We start from the raw sequence: 18,340 nt of genomic DNA, 5'->3' as shown, positions 1-18,340 counted from the left end.
AATAAATCCAGTAATGTTTACTGTTTCATGTTTTTTGCTGTGTTTAAAAAATATATATATATTTTTCTTACAATTTTAGGAAATCTGATTCTGTATGATTACGAATTAGTTCACCAAATTGATTTGTTAGGAGAACATTTTCAACTATATACATAGTTTCCACGTAACATCATAGTATCATAGTAACGCCCACCTGGATGGCAAAACAAAACTTTTTTCCCTGCTGTCTTCTAGCTGTTTCCACCCAAATATAAGTTGTTATTTTTTTTAATTGGATGCAGGAGTGACTCAGTTTGTTTACAGTGGCTAGAAAAGCTAACAGTATAACACGGATTCCAACCACATTCAATCCTTCTTGTCCAGCAGGTTGTGCCTTTTAAACATAGTACGCTAAATTTCCAGTGATATATTTTAATCTTGAGCTCTACTACCATAGCTTGGCATGATTTACATTTAAGAATAATCCTTCTTTAACCAATGTTCACAGTTAGGGATGTGTTCCTGACATCCCCTTCCTGTCTTTAGCACTATACAGAGCTAAGAGTAGAAGAAAACTGTCTGAAACGGAGGCCATAGGGATTACGTGTATATATTATGACCTGGTTTAGTAACACTCACTATTGTTTTGCCAATGAAGCAATAAATTCAATTCTATTCTTTCAATAATAATAATAATAATGACAACATCGGAGAGCTCACGGTGCTTTATATCGTGAGGTAAAGACTCTACAATGACACAGTGTTTTTCACCTCTCAAGCTATTTTTTTTTACGTCCAGCAAGTCCACCAGGGCCCTGTTACATAAATTCGTGTGAATTTACCTGAGAAGTATTTAACAGCTACACCTGTGCCTAAGTAAACAGCCTTTAAGCTGACTCGAAAGAAGTAAAACAGTTAAGGTAGTAATGACTACCCGTTGCGTCTCCAGCTGTGTTCACAACTGAGTATAAACCAGCCTTCGAACAGCAGAACAGTTTGCCCCTCTACATCAAAAATCTAAACACGGCAGTCTAAGGAAATGGACTCTCCTTACGATAGATTTAAACCATTGCCACTGTTTTTAGCAACTATTTGTGGCTTGAAACTAATGGAATATAGACATTTTATGCTGCAGTTCTTTGGATTTTCCAGTGTTTTGCCATCCAGGACTGTGCAGCAGTTACGTGACTAATAACAGTGAATAGCTCTCAGTAAGTTGCATTTTTTGGTGCAAGAGCTGCTACTGTACCACATATATTTTCTGTGTGTCATGTGTTTATTGCAGCCAAAGAGTTGCATTCAGCCTTTTTTTTTTTTTTTTTTTTTTTTTTACTAAAGGAAATTAAAGTCACTTAAGGTGGCTTCAGATTTAAGAGAACCTTTCAGTCTCTTTTGTTTCTCCTGCTTATAATTTTTGTGCTTTTCATTCATTCTTTGAATATTTTTTATGGTTTTGGTCATATGAGGACCTGCTCACTTGTTGAAGAGTGTGAGTAACGTTTGCTGTGTAATGAAGTGGTATCCACCCAGAGAAATGACGTCACCAAATGATACACAAATGTCGAAACTCTTACTTTTCAACTGCACAGAAAATGGTGACACGCTGACACTTGAAATGGAGTTAGCACACTAATTGCACCAGCAGAGTGTCGTTACACTGCCATCCTCGGTGGATTTGTGCACACAGTGTGTTTAATTTGCTGCAACACCCTTGCTGTCGGACCCACGTAGACGGAAACCACTGACATTATTTTCTTAGTTCATTTGACTGACTTCTTTTTTGAAAAGGGCTAATTATAACTTAAATGTTAAGGAGTCTTTTATTTTCTTAGATAATAGTGAAGTGCGGAAAACTTTATTAACCACCAAGGTCATTCAATCCAACGCAGCGCTGCAGCATGTTAGATTACAAGAGTTTTCATTAATGTCCAATAGTCTTCCCGTCTTTGCACCATCCAGCTTTTAAAATTATAACTAAAGAGGCTTTAATCAAAATAAAAGACATCAGTTACTGGACACCCTAATAGCTAATCTCTGAGATTGGTGAATCTGCCACTTTCGAGGCAGGCGGTCATTTCTCCTGGTGTGCCCAGACTCTGGTGTGTTAACTCCTGTGTGTGGTTGTTTTAATTTGTGTTTCTTCCTTCTATGTCCTCCTTATCTGTGTTGTGTCTGATGACTGTTCGGGATGTTCACTGGCGGTAGGTTCCTAATTGCTGTTGGATCTTCTTAAGCCTGCTGCTCTGACGTTTTTTTTGTAGCCTCTTGAAAACAACTACTACTCCCATAGAACCAAATATATGTAACTATGCATACAGTACATGTATATCGACTGCATATATGTGTGTACAAGCTGCATATGCACATATATATGTATGAAAGAAACACTGGGTGCGCATTGATAAGGTTGAACCACACTGATCCTCGTGCCAAGCTAAAGTCTCCTGCCTTTTGAATCTTTCATTTGCATTTCAAACGAATGGTGGCAAGCAAACTAGAATGATTGAGAGGCTCTACAAGTAAAAGCTCTTTTGAAGCTTAGTGATGAAAAGGAAGCTTCACAGCATCTGCAACCACATCTGTCAACCCAGGTGTAGCAAAGTCGCATACAAGTTGGTTTAAAGGAAACACTTTCGTTAAATTAGGGAATATTATTTCCTCAATCATTTTACCCGCTTCTCTTTTTCTGTCTTTAAAAAAAAGAAAGAAAAAAAAAGGCCCCAACTGGATTTGCTCACCAAAGACAGAGACCAGGTGGCTCAGTGGCAAATTTTAAAACCAATCAGTGTTGTTCAGCCTTTTGCTTTCACAACTTGACAAACTGGAGCAGGGAGGTACATTACAACCCCTTTAACCAACATCTACCCACCCACCGCTGGCATGATGCTTCTAGCTACCATCGGCGTAGGGGGTAACATTCAACCTTTAGGGCTATGATGACAATGCGATTGTATGTTTGAGGATGTAACCAAACTTTGGGAATGGGGACTCACATAAGAGCACTGTTTTGTACAACAGAGAATGCTCTGCATGCCTAGTGAAAGAGACTTCTTGGAAGGCAACTTTTGATGCTGAATGAATGACCTTGAGACCTAGTCTTTGCCTCTTCAATCGCATGTTGTTCTTATAACAAACTCCTCCACCCCCCACACCCCCTTCACTATCACCAGAGCCACCACCTGCTATCCTCACCTCAGTGTCAGTCTAGGAAAGGGCAACTTCACTTCTCACTCTCTGCCACTTCGGACAGTTCCCAGTTGATATGTGTTTTTGCCAGAGACTTGATCTGCCTGAAATAACATCAAGGGAATTGTCTTACTATGATCTTTTCTAGAGGCATCTCTTTCTTTCTCTCTGTCTGCCTCTTTTCATCATCTCTCTCTAATTTCTCTCCACCCTTCTTCTTCTTCCACTAATGCCTGGCCATTCTCATTTCTGGCGCCATCATTTGATCTTTCCCCCCCTTCAGACTGAAAAACCCAGAGATTGATAGAAAAGCACCATCGGGGGACCAGGCCCGGGGTTTTAGTGCATCACACAGCATGTCCTGGTGTTAACTGCTATGGTGTTTTAGTGCTTGCTCCCTCCCCCCTCCCCTCTCCCTTGTATACCATAAAACAAGTGGGAGCTTTTACAGGAGTAGGTCCGGTGGCAGGACCTGGGCGGGGAATGGCTGGCAGGGTGCTAGCACCAGCGGCAAACAGGCGACACTGACTCTTGGTGGGTGTCTCCTTCAGGCCTTGAAGGATGAGGAGGATGCGGAGACAGGGCTGACTGAAACGGAGAAAGAGGCAGAGCCCAAGGAGGACCAGAAACTGGGCAAATTACAGTACTCCCTGGATTACAATTTCACAGAGAATACGGTAAGGATCTGTTCTCCAAATCTCCCTCAGTGTGTGTCGTTGTTGAGAAAGATCCTTCATTGTAAGTATGGCCACACCCAGCCTCTGAGGTCCAAGTTTGCATCTCTCCAGAGAATAAACAGGACCCAAACCAGGTTTTGCACAACATTTTCCTCTCATAGTTGCTTGATCATCGAAGCTTGAGAGCAATCTCACAGGGATATATCATGGTGGTCGAGTTTGTGCATTTGCCATCGAGCCCGGTAAAGATACAGTATACTATTGGGATTTAGTTTGTCTCTGTATTTGTTTCTTTCTTTCTACTTGATTGAATACAGCCCCTGCAGATATCCATCTGCTTTATTTTTGTATTTTTTCCCAGCGACTGAGTTTTAAAAAGCAGAATGAGGAAGCACATCAACTTCCTGGTGCCAGATGTTGTGTGACAGATAATAGATGCGGTGCATGAACACACTGTCCCTCACTGGGCTAGCTAACTCCCCATTTTAAGCAGAACTGACAGCCAGAGATTAGCTGGTAACACACAATGCTCCTCTACACGCCGGTGTTGGAACCTCTACCTTTTTCACAAAAAATGCTCGCCCAGATCTTACGTCTCTCTCAGGTTTGTATTCAACAATTGTTTGTGTTAAAATTGTGAAATATTCATCAATTCACAGATTACAAAAGACAGTAATGGTGCTAATACAATTATGTTGTGCAGATGCTATTTGTGTTCAGTCAACCAGCCCCTTATTTCTGTTAGAGAAGCAGTCATTTCATAAAAGAGGGATATTATGTGGACAATATTGCTTTTCACAGAGTTGATCTGTCATGTAGCGGGAGGCGCTGACAGGTCTCTATGAGGTTCTTGATTACACAGGTAATAAGCTCCACACTGGAGCTCAAGCGTAATGAATGGATGACAGTTTTCACATTTTGTGACGGTGACCTGAGAAAAGCTGGGCTCGACTCACTGCCGGTGAAACTCACAACAGGCAGAGCTAAAAACCTGAGGGGAGGCGGCAGTTTATCTGACCCACTTTTAGCCCCACTAGGGACACAGTGCAGAGGCACAGTGGCCTTCAGGAGTTTGTATTATTTATTTTTTTGCCAGGCAATCAAAATGAGTACCAAAAAACTGCCCTGGGAGAACTGGTATGGGTTATTGGCTAAATGCTGTGTGTGAAATTCCTGTTATTACTGGCATATTGCTTTTAAAAGCAAACACAAGAAGCATCTAGTTTTGGGATAGTTTGTAGTTACGCAGGCAGCAGTTTCATTTGATAAGTGGGTGGGTGGTGGGGGTTCAAAAAGTAAAATCAAAATTACCGTCTGAAGAGGCTGAAAGCAGGGATTTTAAAAAGTAACCTTGCCATAGAAAGATGGGTCCACCTACCTACAAGCCACCACCACCATCTTTCTCTTCACAGTTGGGAAGAGAAAGACAGAATCAGACAGAATCATGCAAATTACCACACAAATACCCTTAATTGTGCAAAATAAATAAATAAACACAATTTACAGAAAACAGAGTTATTGCACAGAGTTCAGATAAAACAGGGAACAAGAACAAAGGTGGTGATCCTCAGGGGTTTCAATCAAGAGATACATCAATTTTCTAATGTATAGATTGTTTTTATATGTACATTGTTCTTTATGTACGCATATGTACATAAAGAAATGGGAAGTTACAGATTCTTAAAAGTGACATGCTAACGTGTAAAAGCATTCATACAAAAGTGCATCTATTTGTGCAAAAATGACAAAAAAACAAGACAAAAAACCACTCTTTTATTACTTTAAGATCACTGAATACAAAATTTATTACGTAAAATTTTAGAAAAAATCAAAACTGCTCTCAGTGAATTTGTTCCTATTGGACCTGCTTGAATTAATAGCATAAAAAATCTATTCATTCATTCGCTTCCGCTTATCAGCCCTGCGACAGACTGGCGATTAAAGTCGGTTAAATTTCAGGGGCCCTTGGAGTGGAAAAAAAAACAGTCAACACAACACAAAAAGACTTCATAATGTCTGCACTGAACTGAGTGGACATGAATAATTGAAAATTGGATCGCTTATTAGAAAATGTAGAACAATGGTGTAAAGTGAAGGTGGGGCAATCCCCACCCCCAAACGCATCTGGCAGTCTTGGTTAGAAATAAGTATGAAGGTAGTAATTGTCACCTCCAATGTCACATAGGGAAAAAACACAGTTTGCATCATATCGTGGATTGATGCTATATTTTTAAGCCATTATCATTTTGTCGCTATAGCTTCCAGGCAGGGTCATGGATGTAGTGAAGGAGGGCATGCAGAGGGCTGGTGTGGTGGTGATATCTGTGGCAATATGTTAAAACTGAAGTTTTATATACTCGAGCATAATCTCTCGTAACACTTATGAAGTTAGTGAAAGAAGAGGGTCCTTTCTGCAGGAGAAAATCTTTCAGGAGATACATATGAAAATTAGAAATATAAGTACAGTTGTTATGGAGGTAAGTAAAAATTCAGCACACTTCTAACAGCAGGCACGACAATCCTCCTATCATGAGTTTGCTTTATACACCCCCTGCATGGATAAGTGAACAGGGGGGATATCTACACTAGCTGCCAAGCTACCCATGAAGTATGTAGGTTTTCCTTGAGGCCTTTGCACCTTAGTCCAGTATCAACCTTTTGTGTGGCAAAAGGCTTTAAATAGTGAATGATATTCACTTTGTTTTTTAGCTTCACAGTCAGATTTGTATTCTGCTGGAGCCTTGGGTATAACGAGTCAAAGATGTGCAGCAGGGATGTCAAACCACATACAGCCTACTATCATCTTAAGCAGGACCAGTTAAAGTCTCATTTCTGTCCATGTAGAGACATTTGACCACACATTTAATCCTGAGATATCTCAACATAAGGAAAGAAGTCTAATTTCAGCAGTATGTCATCTGCATAATAAAGAAATGTGTCAGTAGAAAATGAAATAAATCTTAGAGCACAAATATTTGGGATTAACTTGAAAGGGTGTTTTTTTGTCGATTCACAGAAAAGTCTGTAGAGAAAAAGAATAAACACTGATAAAGTGTTTATCAGTAGGAAAAGCATTAAAACATAAAAATACAAATTTTTACAAATAAATAATGTATGCCCTTAAAACAACAACAATTGTTCCAGTGGCCCCTGGGCCTTATGTTTGGGGGGACGCACTACTACTACCAGCCAGTCAGTTTATTGGATTGTGAGCAATGCTGTTGCCATGTTTATGAACCCCAAATGTCCCGTGTCAGTGGAGTTGTTTGCCTCCGGAAACAAAATGTCATCAGTAAGCTTCACAGACAACTCTGACTAATTTGTCACAGATATTCAAAAATCTGCTTCTCCTTTAAGATACCGCCGTAAGCGCTAATAACTAATTAATTGTATGTGTTTCAAATGTCCCCCAGTGACCTAAAACTCTGTCAGTAAATGTTCCACCCTGCCAAGAAAAAGAAGGAATCACTGGTGTGTCTGTGTACAAAACCGAGGCAAGGAGATCAGGCTGAGTGGGATAAGACTTGCAGATTAATGTCAAGTCCTTGTGGCAAAAAGAATCTCAGCTTTGTTTCTGTCTGTTAACCACCACAAATGGCTGCTGCCCCTGGTGTTGATGACACTGGGTTTATACACTAATGAGACGAAAGGTTTTGTAAAAGATCCAGATCATTTAGGGAGAGGCGGCACGGCTACATGAGGCAAATACACAGCAAATGAACCACAAAGAGCCCTCTAAGCACAGCAGGGAGAGAATTAGAATGTCATTCCTACTTTCAACATCATTACCATATTCATTGCTCTTCTTTGCAGGTCAAGAGCAGGCATACGGCATTGTGTCCAGTTAGGAAATCGTTCATATTATTGGGTTTTTATTATTTATTTCAGAATACCCCCCAGGCAGTTCATTTCCAAAATAACACACAAAGCCACTGCACATTAGCGGACTAGTTTTCAGGACGGCAAATCCGTCTCGGGCTTCTTTGGAAGTGTTTGCATGTGTGTGGAGTCCCAGCACAGGCATTATGCACTGGGACAAAACCCTCCGAAGATAAGGTGCCAAGAGCTGAATCACCATCCAGTGCCCATTCTGGTCATCTGCTCACTGGACTGAAGAGTAACATATAAACAAAAGGGGGTTAATACCAGCAGCCGTTTGCTGTGAGAGGGCTAGAGTCCCATAGTTAAATAGAAAAGCCCACACAGATGTGCAAACACATAGCCACTGTTATTTTGCTTTATCACAGAGGTGTAATGGTTAGTCAGATGTTTAAATTTTGGCTGTCATCAGGCTGGTGTTTTGGAGCCATAATTGTTAGCAGGCTTGGTTACCAAGCTGTTTTTAAAAACTGTATTGGAACAATGCACAGAGGTAACTGCTAAATTATTTTTAGATAATGTTCCAAAAGGCACCACTAACCAAAAAACCAAATGTATAATGTAATGATTTAAATTAGTGTAGGTTTAACAGCAATTCACTACTGTGCATAGTAACGTGGGTTGTATTGAGAGGAGGCGGCAGAAACACTTAGCAGGACAGTCAAAAACAACGACCACACTGGTATTGGAAATTCTATAGTGCTTGTACTTTAATACACACTCTCTTCACCAACCTTACAAGGCCTGGGTGAACGGCTGCTGTCTTATCATAAATGAACTGCAGTGTTTCTGCAACCCGTAACTCTACCTTGAGTTATTGAGGTGAAATTTTAAGGTCCATCTCAGGCCACGTGTTCACATGCAAGCACGCTTCTCCCATACTCTAACAGAGGGCAGTGGTGCATCCTTGTGACATCACTAACCCTTAATTTAGGTTGTCTTGAAGAGACACCACACAATTGTGACTGTTATAGCATCTGAAGAGGCAGTCAAAGCAGTCAATCAAAAAGGCGACAACTCAAAGCTTTAAGCCTTACAGTTGTTGTACAGTTGTTATGAAGGGAGAAACTATCCAGACACACCTCAGCTGTTGTTGTACTGGGCTGTAAACATGTTTTTTATTGCTGTTAAGTTTGCTTCTTTAATCTGAAAGTCTATAATGATGGGGTTGACTTGCTATTGGTGCTAGCCTGAAGTAGCGACTCGGTTAGCTGTATTTGTCCATATGATCTAAATGTCAAGTTTGAGAGAAGTGCAGCAAGTTGGTGCATGGTAAACAAAGAGAAAACAGAATTGTTATGCTACAGTGAAGCTAGGGAAAACAACCATATGCAATGAATTTTACAGGTCCTGCAGCCACTCACAGTCAGCTGCTGTTTTCAAAGCAACTTTGGGGCATCAAGAAGGTGATAAAACGGCAATGAGATTTAGTGACACGAGTCTGCTATCAGTTTGGTGGGAATCATACTAATACACCATTAATTGTGATATATTGGGAAAAATTGAAAATCGGTTGTCGTCTACATACAGAGAAATGTATATTTACCAGAAATGTCCATTAACTTCTGAAATTTCTCCATAAATTCAATTCAATTCAATTTTATTTATACAGCACCAAATCACAACAACAGTCGCCTCAATGAGCTTTATATTGTAAGGTAGACCTTACAATACATAAAGAGAAAAACCCAACAATCATATGACCCCTATGAGCAAGCACTTTGGCGACAGTGGGAAGGAAAATCTCCCTTTTAACAGGAAGAAACCTCCTGTGATAGCATGCTAATGACATGTATTTATGTTTCTTGAAAGCCACAAGGAAAATAACATTGTTTATTAATGATTCACTTTTTATTTACCCTTTTAAAACTAGAACACTAACTGTAGTATGCATACATGATTACAGACACAAAAGAGATAATGCAAGATTTTCTGCTTTTCTATATTTAAAGTGCTTTTACTATTAATTATACCTTGTTAGTCGGGGAAAACAAATATTTAAAGACATCACTTCAACGCCAGAGTAGCTGTCTTCGAGGTGTAGTTTTAAACAGTGGGATTTTTAATGAGCTTTATAAATAAAAACAACTCTTGTCAGTCTGTTCTGTAGACATGGAGTGTCATACAGGATTGGAAAAGGTACAATTAGCAGAAGCAGCAAAGTGCCCATCAACATTTCCAGCCACGTCCCGCTCGTATCTCTTCTCGAGCGTCGGTGCCTCTCCCAGTAAAGATGGTGTGACATGCTGTGTCTCCCACTGACTGTGCTGATGGATGGGTGGAAATCAGCAGGACAGCGCGGGAGGATAAATTGCTACACTTAAAATCCAAGTGCTGCTTCACAGCACTACAGTGCACAACATGGTTCCATTTAGGTTAAGGTAAATGACGCCAAGTCACAGTAATAACTGGTGTGTTTTTGGAAATGTCATGAAAATGTTGTGCATAACCTGGTGAACAGCAATCAAAGCAGTCCCAAACTTTCCACAGTGTATTTGTTTAATGTTTGCTGCTGTCATGTAAAATGTCTGTTAATGTGAGTATTTGTGCTTTAACCTTTTTGACTCTTACTACCGTCCTTATGCAAATATGGACCAAGTAATGGTACAGATGTCATTCTGACCTAAACCTGTGCAATAATCATGTTTTATTGAATTATCAATGAATAAATATTGTATCTAGAACGTTAAATACAAATAAGAGTGAAGCTTTTTAGCTCATTGTACTGTTGGGTATGTAAACATTTTGTAGAGTAAAAGCTGTTTTTAAGGCAGAAATAGAGAAATAGTATCATTAGTTATAGTTAGTTAATTCTCATCAAGTTATACATACATAATGTGTGGAGGCAAGCAGACAGTTTTTAAAGCTAAAGTATATTTTTGCATCTGTGACATACATTAGACCTGCACATCCTCACTTGATGTATGAGCCGGCCCATTTATGTTCTGAGAAAAGTGAAAAATCTGTGACTGTCTGCATGCACGGAAATTCATTTTAACTGCTTGCATTCAGAGTCTAGCCAGAACTTTATGGATTTGAAAAACAAATTCAGAAATAGTGGCGTAGTTGTCACAGGACTGCAATGTAACTGCACAGAGGCGTTCGGCTTCTTTTTACATAGGAATATAATCAGAATACAACCAATTAGCAACCAGTTGAGTCAAGTCCCCCCTATTGCCAAAAGACATGTCACAGACAAGTATAATCTGGATTAATTGCAAAGCTGTAATTAGTCTCATATATAAATAAGACATCAGTTATCTGTTAATCTTCGCCAGTCTGTTTGAGTCTGATTGTTGGGAGATAGGTTAACTCCCAACAGGCAACCTGTGCTGTCGTTTTATGATGGTGTTACACGCTCAACCTCTGGGTGACGAGCTGGTGACTGTAACTTCTTGCAATCTGTCTCCAACAGCAAAGAAATGTTTTTTTTTTTAAATCAATCACTGGTTACCCAGTGATTTTTCCAAGATACAAGGAGGTTGCTAATGTATTCTTACCCCAGTGTGATGAGCCATTAAAGTGACTGAGAAATTAGCTCTTCTAACTTAAAATATGAGTTCTGCATTGGAGGAGGGCATCAGAGGTGTAGGACATTCAAAACACTTTGTTGTTACAGCTGTTAGAAAAGTGTTTCAGAGCTGCTAAACTTTTCCAAATCTTTTAAACAATTCAAAAGTGAACAAATTTCAGTGTTATGCTATGTAATGTGGCTGATTCAAGCCCAAGAAGACATCAATCTGTGGCTTAGGAAGGAAAATCAAAGGGGTGTGCACTTCTGGAAACATGTCTTCAAAATCAATTAATCATTTATCAAAGCCTATCTATATTTCACCTGTGATGGAAGTTCATGCTTGACTAAATACATGTGATTACATAAAACATAAAATCTAGATGAAAGGTTTGATGTAACCAAAAGACAAAAGGGCATCTATCTATCTATCTATCTGTATATAAAAAATATGTAAAATGTGCAACTTGCGTAATTACAGTGGGGCAAAAAAGTATTTAGTCAGCCACCGATTGTGCAAGTTCCCCCACTTAAAATGATGACAGAGGTCAGTAATTTGCACCAGAGGTACACTTCAACTGTGAGAGACAGAATGTGAAAAAAAAATCCATGAATTCACATGGTAGGATTTGTAAAGAATTTATTCGTAAATCAGGGTGGAAAATAAGTATTTGGTCACCTCAAACAAGGAAAATCCCTGGCTCTCACAGACCTGTAACGTCTTCTGTAAGAAGCTTTTCTGTCCCCCACTCGTTACCTGTATGAATGGCACCTGTTTGACCTCATCATCTGTATAAAAGACACCTGTCCACAGCCTCAACCAGTCAGACTCCAAACTCTGCCATGGCCAAGACCAAAGAGCTTTCGAAGGACACCAGGAAAAGAATTGTAGACCTGCACCAGACTGGGAAGAGTGAATCTACAATAGGCAAGCAGCTTGGTGTGAAAAAATCAACTGTGGGAGCAATCATCAGAAAATGGAAGACATACAAGACCACTGATAATCTCCCTCGATCTGGGGCTCCACGCAAGATCTCATCCCGTGGGGTCAAAATGATCATGAGAACGGTGAGCAAAGATCCCAGAACCACACGGGGGGACCTGGTGAATGACCTGCAGAGAGCTGGGACCAAAGTAACAAAGGTCACCATCAGTAACACACTACAACGGCAGGGAATCAAATCCCGCAGTGCCAGACGTGTTCCGCTGCTGAAGCCAGTGCATGTCCAGGCCCGTCTGAAGTTTGCCAGAGAGCACATGGATGATACAGCAGAGGATTGGGAGAATGTCATGTGGTCAGATGAAACCAAAGTAGAACTTTTTGGTATAAACTCAACTCGTCGTGTTTGGAGGAAGAAGAATACTGAGTTGCATCCCAAGAACACCATACCTACTGTGAAGCATGGGGGTGGAAACATCATGCTATGGGGCTGTTTTTCTGCCAAGGGGACAGGACGACTGATCCGTGTTAAGGACAGAATGAACGGGGCCAAGTATCGTGAGATTTTGAGCCAAAACCTCCTTCCATCAGTGAGAACTTTGAAGATGAAACGAGGCTGGGTCTTCCAACATGACAATGATCCAAAACACACCGCCCGGGCAACAAAGGAGTGGCTCCGTAAGAAGCATTTGAAAGTCCTGGAGTGGCCTAGCCAGTCTCCAGACCTCAACCCCATAGAAAATCTGTGGCGGGAGTTGAAAGTCCGTGTTGCTCGGCGACAGCCCCAAAACATCACTGCTCTTGAGAAGATCTGCATAGAGGAATGGGCCAAAATACCAGCTACTGTGTGTGCAAACCTGGTAAAGACCTATAGTAAACGTTTGACCTCTGTTATTGCCAACAAAGGTTATGTTACAAAGTATTGAGTTGTATTTTTGTTATTGACCAAATACTTATTTTCCACCCTGATTTACGAATAAATTCTTTACAAATCCTACCATGTGAATTCATGGATTTTTTTTTTCACATTCTGTCTCTCACAGTTGAAGTGTACCTCTGGTGCAAATTACTGACCTCTGTCATCATTTTAAGTGGGGGAACTTGCACAATCGGTGGCTGACTAAATACTTTTTTGCCCCACTGTAAGTTATTAAAGTTATTAAATAAGTATAACATTTAGCAACAAACCCAGTTTTGAGGTTTATATTTAAAGATTTAGTGTGCTTCTTTCCAGGATGTATTTAGATTTGAAGTAATTCCTTCATTGTTTTCCATCTCAATGTCTCCACACATGTAAATATAACTCAGCTTTTGCTCTGAGTCTGCTGTCAGAAATCGTAGAGCATATTATACAGAAAAAAAAAACAAAAACGAAATCATGCTGGTGGTTAATGCTGATTGGGCTGGAGGTCACTGTTTATTTGCCACTGCGTCAGTGGTAGCACCACGTAGTACACCGATGCAGCTCCTGACAGCTGTAGAGCTCCATGGCTGAGTGCCCTGGTCGGCTTCCAGATTGCCGCTTGATGGGTGCCTGATAGGAAGTTGATTGACTGACTAGCTGGGCCTCTGGAGAGGCCTTTGAGTAGAGGCTCTGACTGGCAGGTCAATCAGCCTCCCATGCCCCCCATTGTGGTTATCAATTATCAGCCGTATGTGAAGAAAAACAGTCCGCTTATTCCAAGTCTGACACCTGCTGACCTTTAAGAACTCTTCAGATTTGAATCATCTTCAGGACACCATTATAAAGCAATGGATGCTGGTGATATTAAAAGATAAGGATAGAAAATCACATTTTCTCTAGATCTTAGAGCAAAGAACAGGCAATTTAACCAAGATATGATTTCTTTATAAGGATGTTGGTGGGAAGACAGGGGAAGTAATGATGATTTGGATCTATGAGCACTGAAAGGTCTTCGCTCACGATTCTGCTTGTCCCCTTTTCCTTCTCAGCTCATGGTGGGGATCATTCAGGCGGCCGAGCTGCCTGCTATGGACATGGGTGGCACATCTGACCCATACGTAAAGGTCTACCTGCTGCCTGACAAGAAGAAGAAATTTGAGACCAAGGTCCACAGGAAGACCCTCAACCCCGTCTTCAATGAGCAGTTCACCTTCAAGGTGCACCTTACAATAAAAGCAACATTTAATCTGCTTCCACTGAATTTTAAGAAACATCTGCGCATCACAAACGCTTTTTTTTTGTTGTTGTTGCTGGAGATCTTTTGCTTCCACTGACAATCCAATTTGCATGCAGGCTTGAATGCTGGGAAGGTGTGGAGACAGCAACCAGCTGGCACATTAACAAGCTCCTGACAGAATATCTCTCACACGCACAGTTACACTCACACACACACACTGAGGCTCAATGTGATTGGGATTAACACAGGCAGATGCACCGCCACACCCTGGCCTTGCCTCGGCTGTAATGGATGTGTGGCTCCTGCTCAGTAGTGGGGAAAGTTTTGTTATTCAACCAAGAGCGGAGAGCGCAGGTGTTTGGTGTAAGTTAAGCATAATGTGATGTGATATCTATGCAGAATTTATTTGTGTGTGTTTTTGTAGTGCTTAAATCAGAATCTCTGATGCATCGTGGGGGGAAACAAACAGGAAATGAGATTATAAGAAGTAGTGATGTCGTCAAAAAGAAGAGATGTTTATGGGAGATAAGGTCAAGGACAGTCTTATTAAAAGATACTCCTCTCGCTATCCAGTCATATGTCAGTTGTTTTTCATATAATTCAGCAATTTATCAGGATATAGTTAGATGCTTTTCATTTTTATTTGGTTAACAATAAATAATAGCCTTCTTCATTCAAAGATTTTTTAAATGTCATAGATTGCATATAAACAAAGACAAACTGGTGACTGTTTTGAAGCATTGAGAAGAACATTTTAACTGTCACCCTCTTCTTTTAGACCAGGCTTGACCATATTTGCCCTGTGTTTGCTGTCTTGGTTAGACAGGCATCTCTGTTATGTCATTAGCATGCTAGTTTTGGTTTAAGTAAAATGTAAAACTGAAGAGCCGACTTCAGCTGATAGCCGCACAATGAAGAAACAAAATACCAAAAACTGTAGCAAATTAACGTGAAGCTCAATTTTTAGCCTTTTTTCCCTAAATTTAGCTATAATAAAAAAATGTTCATGTTCCATTGAATTTGACTTAAAATTAGTGACTGATACCATAAAGTTACAAGGAAAGCGTTTAATAGGGTCAAAAATTAAGTGAGGAGTTCTAATTTCTTCACAACTTCCTTAATTTTAAAACCGGAAGAGTCGCCCCCTGCTGGCCAACAAAAATACAGCAACAACTTTAACATTGGACTCGAGAGTCATGACAGTCATCCCCTTATGCTCATGCTAAACTGCTTTGTCACTATATTCACTCCGTTCTCTGCCCTGCCCTTAAATAATTTTTATTGCAAATTCAAACAGGCTCAAAAAGACTGCATACCTGAATGCTCTGGTCACAGCCTGTATATTTTGGTTCTTGTAACTTTGTCCTTTCATTAGATATAAATCTAGCCAAATTGAAAGCACAACCACTGCCTATTACTCATTTGTGCATTGAGTTTGTCAACATCGGGGTTATACAGATGGGTTTTCCCCACTACTGCCCATCTGCAGGAAGAACGAATCAATTGAAAAGATTTGAGCACATGAGCTTGTGACAACATACCAATGATCTAAAAATTAAACTTCATACAAGATCATGCCAAAGCTTTTTTTTTCTCTTTTCTCTTTCACTCTCTTTCAAACCAATGTGGTCACATTGGTTTGAAAAAGAGTCGTCTGAGCAACTTGTAGGCTACAAAAAAAGAAAGAAAAATAGATTTCTGCTAAAACTAGTCAACTATAAGCTTAAGAATTGTATAATCCCAAAATAATGTCAGATTCTGGGCTTTTTACATTGTTGAATAGATATAATCAACCTCACCTGGGTGAGCCATAAATGCTTTGCCTCTTTCTACTTCAGGTCCCGTATGTAGAGCTTGGCGGGAAGACACTGGTGATGACGGTGTACGATTTTGACCGCTTCTCCAAGCATGATGCCATTGGCGACATCAAGGTGCCCATGAACAAGGTGGACTTCAGCCACATAACAGAGGAGTGGCGGGATCTGCAGAGCGCTGAGAAGGAGGAGGTAAGACGTCTGCCAAAATTTGCAATTGCACCTCATAAAATGAGAAATAAACTCAATTTGAAATCACTTTGTGACATCTGTCTCATGCCGAGGCACAGATTTGTACATCTAGCAGCTGCAGTTTTAATGAAAAGGGCATAAGTGATATCAGAAGCATTATTTTATTTTGCTCAGCAAACCGTTTAAACTTGTACTGCAAATGCGGTGCGGTCGACGGTGTAATCCATCTCCTCTGGAAATGTCACTTAATCATATGTCCGCACTTCCCCTTCAATTAACAGACGTGTAACTTCCCAGCCACCAATCCAGGAGATTCAATTTTCATGGTAAATGTCATGGCATATAGCATGTGTTGCCAAGCCTATTTTTAGCATTACGGCGGGTTGATTTAAAGGTTAATTATAACGGTGCAGAATAGGTTGGTGGTGTTTTTCAAACTGAAGGGCATCATGTTACTTTCTTTTGTGAGCTTGTGCGCAGCTTTACCTGACAGGCTTATACACTGAAGTGATGCTTGGTAATCCTTATTCTTAGTTAAACATTGATTAATGATTGTAAGATGGTTAATGCTGGTCAAAGAAATGATACTGAAGGATTTTCAACCCTGGGCCCCGGGTGACTTTATTCTGTATGGCACAGATTCAACAAGGTGCTCGAAACATTCCTCACACATTTTGAACCATATTGGCTTAATAGTATCACGCAGTTGCTGTAGATTTGAGATCTGGTGACTATGAAGGCCATTTGAGTACACCGAACTTACCAGCATGTTCAAGAAGCATACGTACACTTTGGTGTGCACTGTGGCCATAAAGGGATTGGTGGTGCAGTAATAATTGTGTAGGCTTCTGTGTTTTGGTGTTCAAACAATGCTCAGTTGGTACCAAAAGGTCCAAAGTATGGCAAGAAACTATTACACCTGACCTGCTGATATAAGGCTAGAGGAATCCATGTTTTCGTTGACCCCACATTCTAACCCAAACATGAAAATGTTGCATAAGAAATTGAGAGACATCAGACCAGGCAATGTATTTCCAATATTTTAGTCTCTGAGTTTGGTGAGCCTGTGTGCATTGTAGCATGAGTTTCCTGTAGCTGATGGGTGTGTTTCTTCTGCTGCTGTAGCCCCTCTGCTTTGAGCTTAGATGTCCTGTGCATTCAGAGATGTTCTTCTACATACCTTGGTTGTAGGAAGTAGTTAATTTCAGTTACTGTTCCCTTCAGTTTGAAGCAATCTAGGTATTCTCTTCTACATTTTGTCCCAGAGAACTACCGCTCATGGATGTTTTTCTGACCATTCTCTGTAAGCTGGAGTTCCCAGTAGATCCGAAGTTTCTGAAATACTCAGCCTAGTCTATGTGGTACCAACAACCATGTTCAAAAACACTTAAATCACCTTTCTTCATCATTCTGATGCTCAGAGTGAACTTCAGCAGGTTATTTTGACCACATCTACATGCCTAAATGCATATGAGTGGCTTTCATGTGATTGGCTGATTAGATAGTTGTGTGAATGAGCTGTTGAAGAGGTGTACTTAGCGAAGTGATTGGTGACAAAAAAGGGGAAAATATAATAAGTCTCATTTAAGTATCTGTAATGCAAAGAAGGCACTGAAAGCATATTCAAAAAAGAGAGAAAAGAAAGCTGCTTTCAGGTAAAAATCTTCTTCTTCACCTATACACAAGTAGCACAATCCTCTTTATTTTTAAGGTCAAATATGAAGTATCAGAGTCCCTAAAATGCCCTTTCCATTGAAGAAGCAGCGGCTGACCTTTTACAGTTCAAAGGAAATATTAAAGAGCTCGGTCACTGCTCTTGACAGGCATAATTAACTGTCACTGCTTCTTTTACTAGCCTCAAGAGGAGAATGTATTTGCGTTCATTAAAACGCGACTCCCATCATCAAAGTAAGACTATTTAGTCTGTGGTTTTTAAAGCAGCTACAAGTCAGGGGAGTGGATGACAAATGAAATGCAGGGGGGGGGGGGGGGGGGTCCATTGCAATATAAAACACACTGCA

At 40.3% G+C, this 18,340-nt stretch overlaps 1 protein-coding gene across 6 annotated transcripts in view; it reads left to right on the top strand.

The window, feature by feature from the left end:
• Positions 1-18,340, top strand: part of syt1a (synaptotagmin Ia) — a 212,300-nt gene that overhangs the window by 170,338 nt on the left and 23,622 nt on the right. For 5 of the 6 annotated variants that reach the window (XM_085138838.1, XM_085138836.1, XM_085138833.1 and 2 more), the window contains 3 exons: positions 3,717-3,842; positions 14,126-14,293; positions 16,152-16,319. In XM_085138838.1, the coding sequence (XP_084994964.1) occupies positions 3,717-3,842; positions 14,126-14,293; positions 16,152-16,319 (462 nt within the window). The remainder of the gene's footprint in view (positions 1-3,716; positions 3,843-14,125; positions 14,294-16,151; positions 16,320-18,340) is intronic. The other variant, XM_085138837.1, reaches the window with a different exon arrangement.

Source organism: Neolamprologus multifasciatus, chromosome 17, assembly GCF_963576455.1.
Source record: "Neolamprologus multifasciatus chromosome 17, fNeoMul1.2, whole genome shotgun sequence".
Taxonomy (NCBI): domain Eukaryota; kingdom Metazoa; phylum Chordata; class Actinopteri; order Cichliformes; family Cichlidae; genus Neolamprologus; species Neolamprologus multifasciatus.
Note: the sequence above shows the minus strand (reverse complement) of the source record. Positions and strands in the feature narration are given on the sequence as shown.